The sequence below is a fragment of the Chelonia mydas genome, chromosome 25, assembly GCF_015237465.2.
Source record: "Chelonia mydas isolate rCheMyd1 chromosome 25, rCheMyd1.pri.v2, whole genome shotgun sequence".
Lineage (NCBI taxonomy): Eukaryota > Metazoa > Chordata > Testudines > Cheloniidae > Chelonia > Chelonia mydas.
The window spans coordinates 15,217,680-15,234,742 of NC_057858.1; the positions used below are offsets into that span (position 1 = coordinate 15,217,680).

General features: G+C 58.1%; 1 protein-coding gene across 6 annotated transcripts in view; it reads right to left on the reverse strand.

Annotated features, from left to right (window-relative positions):
* MAST3 (microtubule associated serine/threonine kinase 3) overlaps nt 1-11,566 on the reverse strand; it is a 75,253-nt gene extending 63,687 nt beyond the window's left edge. Inside the window, exons 1-2 of one of the 6 annotated variants that reach the window (XM_043535673.1) lie at nt 11,480-11,566; nt 2,299-2,330 (exon numbers count right to left, since the gene is read on the reverse strand). In XM_043535673.1, coding sequence (XP_043391608.1) covers nt 2,299-2,330; nt 11,480-11,518 — 71 coding nt within the window. In that variant the 5' untranslated portion in view covers nt 11,519-11,566. Of the gene's footprint in view, nt 1-564; nt 724-2,298; nt 2,331-11,479 lie in introns of those variants that run through there. The other 5 variants (XM_043535669.1, XM_043535671.1, XM_037885876.2 and 2 more) reach the window with 5 other exon arrangements.
* Nucleotides 11,567-17,063: the final 5,497 nt, after the last annotated feature.

A 17,063-nucleotide genomic window follows, 5' to 3' on the forward strand; every position in this document is an offset into this window, starting at 1 on the left:
CGGGCAGAGCGGGGTGGGGGGAGCCCAGGGCTGGGGAGGCAGGGGCTGCAGGTCGGGAGTGAGGGGCACGGGCAGAGCGGGGTGGGGGGAGCCCAGGGCTGGGGAGGCAGGGGCTGCGGGTCGGGAGTGAGGGGCTCCGGCAGAGCGGGGTGGGGGGAGCCCAGGGCTGGGGAGGCAGGGGCTGCGGGTCGGGAGTGAGGGGCACGGGCAGAGCGGGGTGGGGGGAGCCCAGGGCTGGGGAGGCAGGGGCTGCAGGTCGGGAGTGAGGGGCACGGGCAGAGCGGGGTGGGGGGAGCCCAGGGCTGGGGAGGCAGGGGCTGCGGGTCGGGAGTGAGGGGCACCGGAACGGGTCCCCCTCCCCGCGCCGGGCTCCAGCCAGGCCCCGGCGGACCCGCGCAGAGAAGCGCGCCCCGCCGCCGGCTCTCCCTGGGGAAGGGTCCGCGGACCCTGCGCTCTCCCGGCCGGGAACAGACGGTCCCGCCGCGCAGGGGGCAGCCCGGGGACCCCTGGGACCGCGCAGCCCCCCCGCAGCGCAGCCCCGCACCCTGCGCGCCCCGGACTCACTCCAAGGTCAGAGACGGGATTTTCAGCCGGTCCCTCCGCGATTTCATGGCTGGGGGGGGGGCGGCCGCCCCGCCCGGCCCGGCCCGGCCCGGCCCGGCCCGGCTCCCAGCAGCGCAGCGGCCGGCACCAGGCGCCAGCCTCGCTGGAGCGATCTGGGCACCGGCCGCCCCCGCCCGCCGCTCAGGGGCTGCGGCTCCCGCAGGGGGAGGCGGCCCCCGCCCCGGCGCAGGGACGACGCGCTCTGCGGGGCTGGCTCCGTGCCCCCTCCCCGCCCCCAGCACGGCCGGGCGCAGCGCGGGGCCCCTCCCGGCGCACCGGGGCCGCCACCCCCCCTTGGCCCGACCCGCCGGGGCGCTGCAGGGGACGGTCCCAGACCCAGCACCCACCCCTTGGAGCCAGGGGCACGAGGTGGCAGGGGCCCCTGCAGATCCGAGGGGAGCCCCGGGCTGTGCAAGGTCCAGGTGCCCCCCGCCCCCGCCAGGAGCCCGCCCCCCCCGCGCTCTCCCGTAGGGCCTGGGCCAAGTACAGGCCCGTGAGCCGGCGCTGGCCTCGGCTAACTGAGTCTTGAGTCTGGGCTCCCTTCCTGGAGCTGCATCAGACGTGACACCAGCTCTCAGCCCTTTGCCCGGAGTCCGGGCAACCTTCAGCCCCACGGCGATCTGCCCCCCTCCGGGAGGCCGGGCTACTCCCAGGCCCTGGCTGCCAGCCCACTGCGGGTCTCATCCACAGGCCCTGGTCCAGACGGGAGTCAGTGCAGGGGTCAGACGCAAACCCTCCACCAGGACGGGCCTTCGCATCGCAGGTCTGTCTGGCGGCTAGTCCTGGCGTCACTGGGCGAGCCCTTGGCACAGCCACGAAAACTTCCCCCAACCCCCGTGTGCTGCACGGCCCAAGCACGTGCACAGATCAGCAGGCAAAGGGTTAACCTGTGTTCCCCAGCCCCTACTGGGCACCACCCTGGAGCCCGCAGGGCGGTTGAGCCTGGGAAGGCAACTGAGCTTGGCCTTCAGGTTCACTTGGGTTTCCACACTGCATCAGAGGAAAATGGGCCAAACCCACCCACAGTCCAGGCCCCGCAGGCTCCCTGCCTCCTGGCAGAGGCCTCGGCACGGCCCTGAGGTGCCACTGTAGACACAGGACCGAACCCATCCCTGGTTCGACCCCACTGGCATAATGCCAGGAGGGATTTGTCTCGGTGCCCGGCCTCCCCCAGCTCAGAGCAAAGCGCCCCGGGGCGAGTGGGCAGCTCCAACGTCAGTCCCTCCCCAGCGTACCAGTGAGAGACTCAGGCCAGAGCCTCCAGTGCTGCCTGGGCCGGAGCCTGCCTGGCCCGGAGCCGCCCTGAGCACGGAGCCGCCCGGAGGGAGACAGCAAACCGCCACCAAGCCCTTCAAAACAGCCCCTGCTGCACCCAACCCCCCGGCCTTGCCCTGCCACGGGTAGCCCCAGGGCTGGCTGCGACTGAGGCATATCGCTGGAGCTCCACACCCCGGGGGCCCGTTCCAGCAGGGAAATGATTTGAGCAAAGAAAAATGACACCCTTAAAAAGGCACCCCCCTCCCCCGACTCCAGCAGGGACCACGGTGCCATCCAGTCCCAGCTGGGGCCCGCAGCACAAGGGAAGGGCCAGAACTCTCTCCCGGGAGAAATCCCGTCCCAGAGGTTCTGGCCAGTTGGACCTTAAAGCTCACGCTGAAAAGCAGGGCTGGGCAGGCGTCCGTCGCTCGTACTTACATGTTTCCTCTGCGGGGCAGGCTCAGCTCCTTCTGCAATGAGAGGGCAGAGAAGAGAGGGGTCAGCCAGCCGCCCCCCCGGCCGTGCCATGGCAGCTGCTGCCAGCACCGTGCCTGCTGCAGCCCCAGAGCAGCCGGGGGGATTTCAGGCAGGCACGGTGCCCAGCCAGCGCATCAGACCCCACAGCCCGCCACAGGCTCTGCCCCTGCCCCCTCTGCCAGCTGGGAGGAGACAAATGGCTGCAGCTCAGCCTCCTCCAGCTCCCAACCAGCCCTGCCACCACGTGAGCCTCGCCGCTGGGCGCTAGTTCTGGCTGCTAACAACAGGACGAGGGGCAGGACTCCTGGGTTCTCTTTCTCGCTCCCAGGCTGGCACAGTGCGGGTCCTTGGGCACGTCTGGGACAGTTCTCTCTTTGGGGGCGTGCACGGCCTCGCTGGCTGAGGTTTCTGAAGGTCTTTGAGACCCACATGGAGAGGCGTGCGCCTCGTCTGGGGGAGCCAGCCCTCGGCCTAGCAGGGGAGGCTGAGAACGCCATGCTCTGAGTAGGGAGCCCAGGGCAGGCCGGCTGAGCACACTCCCCCCTGCAGTGTCCCACAGCTCTGCTCTCACGTATCCTGGCAAGCTGCAGCCCTGCTGAGCCTCTTCCTGCGTCTCAGGTCCGTCACCTCTCCTCGGGGTCAGACTGCTGTCGGCGCCGTGGCCTGGGCATGGATGGGTGTCTGGGCTCCCCACGTCTGGGTTCTCCCCGAGGCACCGCTTACACAGACGCTGCCCTGAAAGCGACCCTAGCCACGTCGAACATCAGCACCCCATGACCCTGTCTCGTGTTCTGAGTCTTGTGGGAGCAGCATGCTCAGCTTCTCCCACGGTTGTAAACTCCCCACCCCCCCCCGCAAACGTCTAACAAATCGCAGAGCCCTGGCGGATCCCCTCCCTTACCCAGGTCGGGCACAGTGAGTGGCATTTCCCTGCAAAGACCCCTAACCCCAGCATGCAGGAGGGAGACAGACACCTGGGGGAGGGAAGCAAAACAGAGACGTACAGCAGCTGGCAAAGCTGCATTTCAGCCCCTGGGCTGGGGGCGAAAGGCTGCCCATCCCATGATGCTTTGCTTGGAGGCCTGGCACCTGCCCAGCGTGAGCCCAGAGCATGTGTGGAGCAGCCCGCAAGCAGCAATGAGAGCCCTGTTGACTTTTCCCCTCGGGCACATTTTTGCAAGAGCGGTTTGCTGGCGTGTGGCATGAGGGGACAAAGGTCAGTTCTTCGGAGGCCCCTGGGAATATCAGAGGGTGGTGCTGGGAACAACTGCATCTGGGGGCGCAGACGCAGGCGCCACTCAGTGAGTTCGGTGGGGTGCACGGTGCGTGCACAAACGGTAGGTTCTGTGTGTGTGTCATTGTACGTGGGGCTGCCTGTGCACGCACTGAAGTGGAGGAACATTCCCCTGCCCAGGCTGGTGCTTCTTCCACTGCCCTGCCAGCAGCCGGAGGCCTAACACCCTGAGCCCCACACCTGCAGATTCCCACGCTCTCCAGCGACAAGCTAACAAACGCACCTCTCCAGCGCCCCTGCCCCAGCCCTGCCCAGCCCCTGTAAGCAGCTTAGACACAGATGTGAAATTACACAGAGTTACTGGCACGACTCTAGGGCCTTCGCACACACTCACATCTGCTCCCCCAGACACACACCCCCAACAACATGGCCACTGACACATGCCCACGCATGTGTGCTCCCTACATGTACTCAGACACATCCACACATAAGCACAACCCCACCACATATACCCCTGCCGTCCATGCACACGCATGTGTGCCCGCACACCTCTTTCCTGGACAGCCTGTCTCGCCCCATCTCAGAATGGGGAAACCCCCACCCATGGTACAGTAATGGAATGCTAAACTGTATTACACAGTCCAGCCGCAAGGTGGAGCTGTGTGTGACACACCTTATTTAAGATAACCTCAGCCACACCGGGCAGAACACAAAAGACTGGGGTGTCTCTCTCCCAGAAGGAAGCTCTGTAGCCCCTCTACATCTGGCCCAGGGGCACGCCCTGGTGTCAAAAGTAAACTAGGGCCAGAGAACAGAAACAACAAGGAACAAAGCACCAATGGTTGCAGGATCTCTCCAACCTCTCCCTCTCCAGTGGGCCCCGGAGAACGTCAGCTGTGACAAACCTTCAGCGTGAACAGCCTGGAAGCAAGACTTTGCATTGCTTCCAAGCTCCACCAGGAAATGGATGATATTCAGGTATCTTCTTTAATCGATGCTCCGGTGAAGCAAGCAGAGTATATCTTTAAATCTTTTCCCTTTACTGATGCCAGTCATAGAGGTGACTAGGAAAGGGTCCTGGTTACATTTGATGTATACTTTACACCTCAGAGAAATGTGGTTTATGAAAGAGCACATTTTATTTCACCAGAGAATTCAAGAAACAAGAGAAAATGTTGACTGTTTTCTAAGAGCTCTCCATGCATTCACTGCAAACTTGGTTTGGGGACGGCAAAACATGAAAATATTAGGGACAGGCTGTTTATTGGGTTAACAGATAACCTTTCACAGCAGCTACAATTAAAAACAGACCTTCTCAGATGCAGGCTGGCAGCCATGAGGGGCCAAGTGAGAAAGGACTCAATGGATTATTTGATGATACTGGACTTTTAAAAGGGGATCCCCTACAAATCAGCTTAAGAGACGATGCTGAACTCTACAGTGTACAAACACCAGAGACCATGGAGGAGACTAGCTACAGATTTATGGCAATTCAGTGGACATCATCTGGTCATAGTGGACTATTTTTCCATGCATATAGAAATAATGTATTTGAAGGACAGAACTGGGACACAGTGTTATTGAACAATTGACAAGCATTTTTGCTCACTTTGGTATTCCAGAAGAACTATTGATGGACAACAGGCCACACAATTCACTGCAGCAGAATTTAAGTCATTCTGAATGAAATACGATTTTGATCGTATTATCAGCAGCACATACTACCCACAAGCAAATGGAGAGGCTGAGATAGATGTACAGACAGCCATGAAAATGCTACAGCAGGAAGATCCTTTCCTTGCTCTTCTGAGCTACAGATCAACACCTACAATAGCTCCTGGATATAGTCCAGCACAACAGGTGATTAGAAAACAACTCAGAACTACCATTCCAACTTTGGAAAAGAATCTATCTCCAAAGTGGCCAGACAGTAAGAGACTAGCCAAATCGGATAGAAAAGCAAAAAGAGATTATGAACACTTTTATAACAGATGTGACTCAGAGAACTGCCGAGTCTAGAAACTGGTGATCATGTTTGTGTCAACCTGGATGGAGAAAAAGGACGGACAACTCCAGCTGTCACATAGAAAAAGAATTCAGGGCTAATATGCAATTGAGATTGGCAGTGGGGAGTTCAACAGAAACCATCAACATCTACAGTTTGTTCCTCAGAAAGAACAATCAACAGAGCAAATGCTATGGATGGCGCATGCAGAAAAGATGACGTAAGGATTCCAAACCCACCACAGCCAGTCGTGACAACTAATGTGCAGGCAGATGGCCAAGTTGTTATATGTTCCATTTGTGTCATTAGAAAACCAGTACAATTCAGAGACACGTAACAGACTGATCCTTGCTGAACCTCAAAGACAGTGTGATGATAATGTAAATTTTGTCAGTGGTAGAAATGTAGAAGGCAAAGGGGAAGATGGAATATTATGCTAAATTATTACACTGGTCGGCTACTAGGTGGCGCTGTGTGTAACACCTTATTTAGGCAGGTTTCAGAGTAGCAGCCCTGTTAGTCTGTATCCGCAAAAAGAAAAAGAGGACTTGTGGCACCTTAGAGACGAACCAATTTATTTGAGCATAAGCTTTCGTGAGCTACATCCGATGAAAGCTTAAGCTCAAATAAATTGGTTCGTCTCTAAGGTGCCACAAGTCCTCCTTTTCTTTTTACCTTGTTTAGACTAACCTTAGCCCCACCTAGCAGAGCATTAGAGGATCTTACACTGATCACATCTGGTGCGTATTGCACTCAGAAGGAGCTTTGTAGCCGCTCCACATCTGGTACAGAAGCCGGGCCTGAGCAGCACTGCAACCCTCCATGCACCAGAAGAACATGCCGTTGTGTCAGAGCAGCACCAACCCCCATCCTCTGCTCTCCAGCCTCATTTAGTCCTTTGCGGCCCCACCAGGCCCTTTCCAGGAGCCCAGGGGCTAAGGGGGTTCCCTGGCTTTGCTTTTCATTCAGGCTTCTCTCTTCCCAGATCAAAGCTGGGATGCCAAGAGGCAGGCAGGCATTTGCCATGGCAACCACTGATGTCACAGTGCAGCGATGCACCAGGAGCGCCAGGGATTCTCCGGGGATGGCAGGGGCGGGGAGAAGTCGCTGCCTCGTGAGAGCAGGGGCAGCTGGAATTGTGCACAGAATCCTGAGCTCTGGGAGCTGCAACCTCTGTCCACCCCCTGCGGCCCGCATGTGCCAGGCCTCAGCCCGCCAGCGGGGCTCAGCACCCATGTCTTCCACAGTGCTAAGTAATCCACACGGCTGCTGGCGGGGGGCGGGGGGGTGGACTGCGTGTCGTGTCCCCTTTCACAGGTAGGGAAGGAGGCACAGAGACATGAAGGGGGATAGCAGCAGAGCTGGGAACAGACAGCAGATGTTCTGATACACGCATCAATACCAGCTCCCTGCTCCACCCACTCAACCACGCTGCCTCCCAAAGGCCAACAGTAAGGCAGCAAAAGGATGCAGGCAGAGTGGGGCAAGGCAAGGCAAGGGCAGGGCATAGAAGAATCAGGAATGCTGTGGGGCAGGGCAGGATCAGGGATGCTGTAGGGCAGGGCATGGAAGAGTCAGGGATGCTGTGGGGCAGGAAGGAAGGGTTTTAATTTAGCAAAATTTGGAGATAGCGCATAAAAAAACAAGTAAAATTGTTTGTGACACGATTACTCCAGTTATCCCCTCCCCCAATAAACCCCCCTATTACTCAGATTATCTCCTCCCCGATTACCCTCCACCCCCAATCATTCCTACAGGATGCTCCCTATCCTGTTTGTTAGTGACCAGGTGCAGTCTGATTGGTTTAGAAAACAAGTCTATTGTGTGCACAGGCCAATCAGGGAACATTCGTGCAGCGTTTTTATGAATCAGAGGGTCCTGGCTGGGCAGCCCTCGTCCTGCAAGATGACAGGCCAGCACGGAGCCATCCCGAGGGCTGCGTGGCTGGTGCCGGTTCCCCAGGTTGCCTACGGGAGGCCGTGTGTCATGCTCAGGAGTGGATGGCTGGAGACAACCCCTGTGCAGGTTCCCTGGAGGAGCCGTTGAGCCCCGAGCCCTGTGGTGGGGACGGAGCCAGGGATTAGAGATTAAACATTTGTTATCGGGATGGCCATGACGCTCAACGCTTTGGGATTAGATCCAAGGGCCGCGTGCCCCAACCTCAGCATTGGAGAGAGTGCAGGAAACCGGGAGCCACTTCACGCTGCAGGGGGCTGACAGCTGGAACAGCTCCTGTCCAGGTTCCTACAGAGCAAGCAGCCCCCCAACAGTCGCAGCCCTCGCAGACTGCATGTCCCGCACCCCTGCACAACACTCCCTCCCGTGCATGCCCCCACAGACACTCCATGGCGCAGCACCCCACACGGTCACCTGCCTCCCTGCACAGTCACACGCACTCAAGGAAGGAATCGGTTTTGGCAAGAGTATTTTAGGACTTTGAGTAGCAATTGTGCTGATGAAGGATTTGTCTCTGGGGGAGGGCCGTTGTACACCCCACCTCCCTATGCACCCCAACCCCACACATCCCACCCCCATGCTGCAGGGTGTTTACGGATGATTTCACTTGCTGTATTCCAATGGAGAAAGATGAACACAAGGCAGACAGCAGAGCATGCCTGCTCCGGGAGCTGCCAGACTAAATAACAGTAACACCATGCCCTTGTGCAACAGCCCAGAGAGTTTCGCTGACATTCAGCGATTGCACCTCACAAGCCCCTAGCAGCACAGAACCGTAGGGCTGGAAGGGACCACCAGCCCAGCCCCCTATGCTGAGGCAGGACCACGTACACCTAGACCAGCCCTGACGGGGGTTTGTCATCACAAGCTCCTTTTGCAGATGGGGAAACCGAGGCACAGAGAGACAACATGACTTGCCCAAAGTCACATAGCAAACCAGAGTTGGGAACAGAGCCCCAGAGTCCTGACTCTCAAATAAAACTGCCCTGGGGGTGGGATTCTCAGACCACGGAGACAGAGTCTCCCTAGCTTTCACGGAGGTAACGTGCTAAAAGTAAGGCAGCAACAGCAGCATAGGAAGCAGCAAGTGGTGGCCCAGCCTGACTGCCCTGAGAACATCTCCGTGGGGCCCGGGGGGGGTGGCAGTGTGTGGGGTGGCTAACCCCTCCCTCCTCTTGCCACTGCCCATGCAACGCTGCTGTTTGTCGCGCGCTCGCTCCCGCGTGTGTCACGCCTGTAGCTTGTAACCCCAGTCTCGTCTTATACCGCCTACAGCAAACGAGAGCCACCGTTATGGGGCACTTAAAGAAGAAATGAAGAGACTGTCCCTGCCCCAAGGAATTTCCAAGCTAGTTTTGACAGGAGCCTGCCCACTCCACAGCCATACTGGGGCACCGGGTCTGACCAGCAAGTTCTGCGTTCCCTGGATGTGCAGAACCCAGCCTTCATCTCCTCTAAACACCTTGCTCACTAAACAGCCAGCTGATCCCCTGCAGCAGGCCTGGGGCAGGCAATCGCAGGGAGGGTGTACATACAGGCAGAGGCCATAGGCACAGCACTAGGGGGGATGCTCACACAGGTTTCTGAGTGGTACTGCCTAACATTAGCCGGGGAAGGGACAGGAGTGGACCGACCGGCCGGACTGGGAGTCTGAGTGGAGAATGGATAGACACACAGCAGGAGGCTTCCTTTGGCTGGAGCAGCCAGGACACAATTGCTCAGTGTTGCAGCAGAAGTTACTGGAGTTCTGTGCTCACACAGACCGGTGCCGCTGCAGCTCAGGGCATGGCCCTTCTCTCCCTGCCCTCACTACTGGGCCAGGTTCTGCCTCCCATCCGTGGGGCTCTGAATTCACCAGCGTAACCCAGGGTAAACGGCCTTTCCCCTCCAGGGCACTGTGCTGAGCACCTGCAGGTGCTGCAGCCACCCACCTCTGCATCATGCAGAGCATCACTCTGCAGGCAAACCCTGGGCGCCCAGTCCCAGTCTCTACCTTGACCCCTCGCCCCTCTGGAGCATGAGGGCCAAGAGGATGGACTGGGGGCAGACAGTTGTCAGGGGACCAAGCCCACCCTCTGCTGGACTCCCTGGTGCCAAAGACACCAGGCCAGGAGCTGTATGCAGCCAGCCACGGGCTACAGGTGATGCCAGGCAGAACGCCAATCTCAGAGCAGCCATGGGGCTGCCCCTGCATAGGACGCATGGGTACCCCCGGCATTGCGGGCGATGGCTTGTGGCCTGACTCATCCCACGTTCCATCTCAATGCCACACGCCACCCTGGCCCCCAGCATGCCAGCCTGGATCACTGTGTGCAAAGAGCACAGACTGGGGAGCAAAATGACTCCAGCATGGTACATGGGAACAAGCCGCCCAGGGCCAGGGTAGAACCACTCTCATGCTTAGAGGCCTTTTCTGCTGCCCCCCCCCCTCAAGAGAGGCCAACACTGGCTCTGTGCATCCCTCTGTCCCCACCCCTCCACCCATCACATACACAGGGTGCTATGCAGCCTCTCAGACCCAAACCCTCCCCCATGACACACCTGCGGTGCTATGCAGCCTCTCAGCACCCCCCACCCCCATCACATGCAGACACTGGCTCTGCACAGCTCCTCAGTTCCCCATCATGCACAGGCCAGTACCCCCCCCCACTGCCACACGTGCATCCCCCCAAACACTTGCAGCCCCGTCACACCCATCGTACACATGTGGCACCCTATTTTACACCATCGGTGCTGGAACTAGGGGTGCTGGGGGGGGCTGCCGCACCCCCTGGCTTGAACTGGTTTCCATCATATGCAGATTTCAGAGTAACAGCCGTGTTAGTCTGTATTCGCAAAAAGAAAAGGAGGACTTGTGGCACCTTAGAGACTAACCAATTTATTTGAGCATAAGCTTTCGTGAGCTACAGCTCACTTCATCGGATGCATTCCACAGTATGTATCCGATGAAGTGAGCTGTAGCTCACGAAAGCTTATGCTCAAATAAATTGGTTAGTCTCTAAGGTATCATATGCAGAGTTTACAGTTTGGTTCAATGGCTCCCAGCACCCCCACTATACACATTGTTCCATCACCCCTCACCCAGACACAGCCCCCCATCAAACCCACACACACCTGTCACACCCCTCACCACGACAACCTCACCGCCCCATCACCCCCACACAGCCCCCCATCACACCCCTCACCCAGACACAGCCCCCATCAAACCCACACACACCCGTCAAACCCCTCACCCAGACACAGCCCCCCATCAAACCCCTCACCCAGACACAGCCCCCCCATCAAACCCACACACCCGTCACACCCCTCACCACGACAGCCTCACCGCCCCATCACCCCCACACAGCCCCCCATCACACCCCTCACCCAGACACAGCCCCCCATCAAACCCCTGACCCAGACACAGCCCCCCATCAAACTCACACACACGTGTCACACCCCTCACCACGACAACCTCACCGCCCCATCACCCCCACACAGCCCCCCATCACACCCCTCACCCAGACACAGCCCCCCATCAAACCTCTTACGCAGACACAGCCCCCCATCAAACCCCTCCCCCAGACACAGCCCCCCCATCAAACCCACACACACCTGTCACACCCCTCACCATGACAGCCTCACCGCCCCATCACCCCCACACAGCCCCCCATCAAACCCCTCACCCAGACACAGCCCCCCATCAAACCCCTCACCCAGACACAGCCCCCCATCAAACCCCTCACCCAGACACAGCCCCCCATCAAACCCCTCACTACGACAGCCTCACCGCCCCATCACATCCCTCACCCCCACACAGCCCCGCCCGTCACACCCTGGGACACCCCGCTCAGCCCGGGAACCCCCCGGCCGCAGCGCCCGAGACAGGAGCCGGGACCCGGCCAGGTGAAGCGACCCCCCGGGGCGGCCCCAGCCGGGCGCTCCGGGGCCGGGGGCGCCGCGCTCACCTGCAGCCCGCGCCGCCGCAGCAGGCCGGGCTCGTCCATGCCGCGCTCCCGGCCCCGCGCTGCGCGCAACCTGCGCCGCCGCGCCCGCCCCTCCGCGCTGCGCCGCGCCCGTCAGCTGATCCCGCGCCCTGCAGCGCCGGGGGCTGGGGCGAGGCGGCCGGGGCACCGGCCCCTCGGTCCGGCCAGCGCAGCTAGGGGCGGGTCCCGGGGAGCAGGTCCCCTGGGTGGCCTCCCTGCGCCCCCCGCCCTGGTTCCCAGCCTTTGGGGAGCCCCCCTGCGCAGCGACCCCCCATTGAACATGGGGGGGGGGGGAAGAGGGCAGCGGAGAACGGGGGCGGGGCAGCAAGTTCTGCTTTTGCTTTTCGGTTGCAGCGAAATTGTCAGCACCTGGCCCGGCCTGGCTCCCTGGTGTGCGAGAGGGGGCGGCCCAGCGCCCCGCGGCCGTGCTGGGCTCAGGACAAACCGCAGCTCAGCCGCAAGGAATCTGGGCTGTTGCTTGACGGCCTCCCCCCTCAGGCAGGCCAGCGCCGGCCTCTGAAACCCAGGCAAGACACCACCCGCAAAGTCAGCCAAGGCCAGTCCCACGGGCCTGGCCATCAGCAGATCAGCTGTTCAGCCCCACTGACCTGAGTGGGGCCCTCCACGCTTTTAGCCCATCCCTCCAAGACTTGCAGGCAGGGCGGGCGGGACAGGGCTGACTGAGCCCACAGGGGCTCCTTAACGCTTTCTTGGCCAGCATGGGGTTTGTCTGGCACACGCCTGCAGCGTCAGTCTCTGAGCCCTACTTCCAGCAGTGCATTAGGCAGCGACTGACTTCTGGAACCTGTCGTTTGTCCTCTCAGCCTTGCTGCAGGGGGGGAACATCTTGCTCTGCATTTATGTGAGAGAAGACAGGACCAAGCAATGCTCCTGGCACTTGGGGTGGAAGGTGGAGAGGTTTGGGACAGTCTGTTCCTGGGGAAGTTCAATCCACAGTCTGGGGTGGCCCCTAGAAAGCTCTGTTTCGTGCCCAGGTACGTTGCATTGCTGTCATCCAGCTGAGACGTCATGAACGTGGACAACCCCCTGGGGGTGATGACCCCCCCCCCCGAGAAACTCTGGGCTAGATGATCAGAATGGTCCCTAAAATCAATTAACTGAGTAGGGTTCCTTAGCAGCTCTTGCCATGTTAGTTGCTGGGGTTCCTTAGCAGCTCTTGCCATGTTAGTCGCTGCAGGGAATGTTTGCTGGGCCTACCTGAATTAGACAAGGAGAGAAGTAATCCACATTTGCTGCCTTATATAGAGCATCCTCACGTGCCCTGTGGAGACCAAGCACTGACAACTGAGGCCACGTGCCCTAATGGGGTACGAATCCCAAAGCTGCATGGACCCATCCGGTGCCAGTAGGCAGTGCTTAATTTGTAACGAAAGACGTACAGGGGCTCAAGCATTTTTTCCATTCAGAACTGATGCAGCAAGCCCAGAGGTGCTGGGGCTATGAACTGCCAGGCCCAGGGGCTCAGGCCTGGCAAGCCTCGGCCCAAATTAAGCACTGCCAGTATAGGAATCAGATAGCTGGATCCATGGTCTGAACCTACACCAGAGGAGGGGGGCCTGCTGGACCAACAGTCTGAGGCAGTACAGCAGGGGATCCAGGTGGACCAAAAGAATAAATGGCCAGTTTTCACAGTAGAGAGAGGTAAATTGCAGGGTACCCCAAGGGGGGAATCTCTACTGGGACCAGTGCTGTTCAACATATTCCTAAATGATCTGGGAAAAAAGGGGTAAACTGTGAGGTGGGAAAGTTTGCGGACGAGACTAAATTACTCAAGAGCGTTAAGTCCAAAGCTGACTCCGAAGAGCTACGAAGGGATCTCACAAAACTGGGTGATTGGCAACAAAAATGGCAGATGAAATTCAGTGTTGATAAATGCGAAGTCATGCACATTGGAAAACATAATCCCAACTATACATACAAAATGATGGGGTCTAAATTAGCTGTTACCACCTCAGAAAGAGATCTTGGAGTCATGATGGATCATTCTCTGAAAACATCCACTCACTGTGCAGCAGCCGTCAAACAGGCTGAGAAAATGTTAAGAAAGGGATGGATAATAAGACAGAAAATATAACGCTATTATATAAATCCATGGCACGCCCACAACTTGAATACTGTGGACAGTTCTGGTCTCCCCATCTCCAAAAAAGGTCTATTGGAATCGGGAAAGGTTCGGAGGAGGGCAACAACAATGACAAGGGGATGGAACAGCTTCCAGGGGAGGAGAGAGTAAACAGACTGGAACTGTGCATCTTAGAAAAGAGGCGACTAAGGGGGGAGATGATGCAAGTCTATAAATCCCTGTCTGGGGGGGGAGAAAGCGACTTGGGACATGTTATTTACCTCTTCCCCTAGCACACGAATCAGGGGTCACCCAGTGAAATGACCAGGCAGCAGGTTTAAAACAAACAGACGCGCCATCACCCTGGGGAACTCGTTGCCAGGGGATGTTGTGAAGGCCAAAAGTATAACTGGGTTCAAAGAAGAATTAGATCAGTTCATGGAGGACAGGTCCAGCAATGGCTATTAGCCAGGATTGTCAGGGACGTAACCCCATGCTCCGGGTGTCCCTAAGCTTTTGACTGCCAGAACCTGGGACTGGACAACAGAGGATGGGTCACTAGATAACTGCCCTGTTCTGTTCATTCCCTCGGAAGCACCTGGCACTGACCACAGTGGGAAGACAGGACACTGGGCTAGATGGACTATAGGTCCGACCCCACACGGTCGTTCTTCTGCTCTGAATGGGCTGCTCTGTTGGAACCGCTCCTGGGCAGATGGGCAGCCTCAGCTCTCCACTTCCTGACTGTGTGTGTTAGTGGTCCCTGCAGGAGGATGTAGCCTCCACGGCCAGAAACAAATCTTATCCTGAGATCAGGAGTGGGGCTGGCTGACTGGCCTGCTGCGACTTTTCCTTCTCTGCTGCCTCCTGTCTCTCAGCGCTGTGACTTGGCCTCAAACCCATCAATCTGCCTTTTGCCTGCTTCAACCCAAACATGGCTCTTCACCGAGCCCAGCTGAGTTCCCTGTGCATGGAAGAACAGAGTATCGATTGAAGAGTCCTTCCAGAGACCCAGCCCCACTCGAGAGACTCATCGACTTCCATTTGACAGTAAACATAACCCAGCCTTGAAACGACTGCCTGGCCCAAATGACCATGGGGTGCTCACCTGCACAGCTGTCTAGAGCTGGGGCTGAGTGGGGAGTGCCCCCAGAGAGAGGGGAGAAAGGTGGATCCTTTGCCTTTCAAGGGCTAGGACCCACTGGTTGAAGATTCTGTGGCCTGCATTGTGCAGGAGGTCAGACTAGATGATCATAATGGTCCCTTCTGACCTTAATATCTATGAATCGATGTGAAATGCTGCGAGTAGCTGCTGGAGCAGAGACACCTGGTGTGTGGGTGTTCATGAGAGAGAAACAGAACAGGTGGGTTGATGATGCCCAGCATCCAAAGAAGCTGGTGAATCCTGGGCCCCCCAGAAGGGCTCGGAGCAGGTGCAGTGCTCACAACAAGGGACCCAGCTCCCACATTGGCAGGGGGCTCCGTACAGGGGAGAAGCTCCCATGGGGCCTGCATTGTCCCTGTGGCTTCAAAGGGACAACACAAAATGGGGGATACTCCCAGGTCAGGAGGGAGACTGGATAATGGGAGGAGGCAGGAGAACCGGCAGTGGGTAATGACAGTGTCTGCTGGGCTCTGCTCACTGGGCAGAGGGGCTGGGGGAGTGATGGGGGATTCATCACTTTAGCATGTCAAGGAAGCCCTGCAGCCTTCATTTCAGGGGCAGGGGCTGGCCAGGGCCCTCTCATCTGTGCCGCCTTCCCTCCCGGGCTGATCCCGGTGAAAGGGATGCTTTTTGCCTGGACAATGGGGACTCTGTGCCAAGCCACGGTGCCACCCGTATCTGTTTGCCTTAAGTCATCTGTTTGCTCATGTGGCGGCGCCGGCCCCATCGCCAGGCTCCCAGTGACACGGGAGGCTTGTGACAAATGCTTTGCATTCAGAGGCAGCCCTTGTGCCGCTGGCTTCCGGGCAGTGGCGCTCACTGGGGCTTTTGTTCAGCGCAGCGGGCGGGGACATTGTGTCTGTTTGGGATCTCAGGAATCCATCCTCACCCGCAGGGGGGCCTCATCTCCTCCCCAGGAAACAAACACCCATTGCTACCTCCCTGGAACCAGTTGTTTATCCCTGGGAGAATGGAGCATCATGGGAGAGCGAGGGAGGCTGCCTCTCCCGCTCCCTGCCCTGGATTGGCCTCACCCCTCTTCTGCCCAGGGTGGATTCAGGCAGGCTGCGCTGTTGGCTCCGAACTGAGTGCCGGCACAGCCTTAGCCAGGCTGGTCGGTGTCCATGAGTCATTGTGAAATGTCCCTGAAATGTCAAACGGCCCCAGGAGCCATCTCCGGTGCGTGATGCCCGCTCCCAGACACTGCTCCATACCAGGCCCCAGCGACTGCCACACCAAACGTTCACAGCCTCTGCCCATCTGCGGGAGCTGAGTAACAGATCCCACCCAACGCCCGCTTCCCCGCCCGTGCTGTTGTGTGGTCCACATGGCTCCAGCAGACCCCGCGCTTCGCAGGGCCAATAGAGACAGGAAGGAAATGCCAGGGGCTTACATGCTGCCCCACTAGCCATAGCTGTGTTCTTAATGGTTCCCACCATTGTTACTGGTGCCACACCGTGGGCAGCAGCAGCCAGTCACTTTCACCCCCCTCTGCTCCCAGTGCAGCTAGACAAGATGGCAAAGTGCCACCAGGCACCAGAGTCTGTATACACTAACACTCCCACCGTGGGCAGCTGGCCACGAAAGCAGGGAGCACAGCAAGGCATGTGGATATAACGGTGAATGCCCCATTAACGATTGTGACGTTCCTCTCTGGTGTTATCCGGACTGGTGATCTGCTAGGTCACTCCAATCCTTGACTCTGGGAGCCAGCCTGACCCTGCTCTGCTGTGAGAACCCCCACTCCTGGGCTGTTCACGCACAGCCTGTGGCATGTAAGCTGCTCCTTGGATTGTGCAACCCAATGACACTAGCCAATATCTCCGGTCCCAGACACAACCCTAGGAACTCCGTCTTGCAGTGTCCAGTTCTGCCTGCTGGACGCTGCCAGCTTATATGAGTTCATCAATTTAACAAAGAAATTGATATGTACCAGGCTTGTTATCTCAAGGGGAGTCTCTGTCATGCTTCAAACCAAACGCACTGCTTCAGGTAGAATAAACAGATTTATTAACTACAAAGATAAATTTTAAGTGATTATAAATCAAAGCATAACAAATCGGATTTGGTCAAATGAAATAAAAGCAAAATGCATTCTAAGCTGATCTTAACACTTTCAGTGCCCTTACAAACGTAGACGCTTCTCACACAGGCTGGCTGGTTGCCTTTCAGCTAGGCTCTCCCCTTTGATCAGCGTTTCAGTCGCTGGGTGGTGGTATCTGTAGATGGAGGTGGAAGAGAGAGGAAGAGCATGGCAAAGTCTCTCCCTTTTATCATGTCCTTTCTTCCCTCTTGGCTTTGCCCACCCCCTTCAGAGT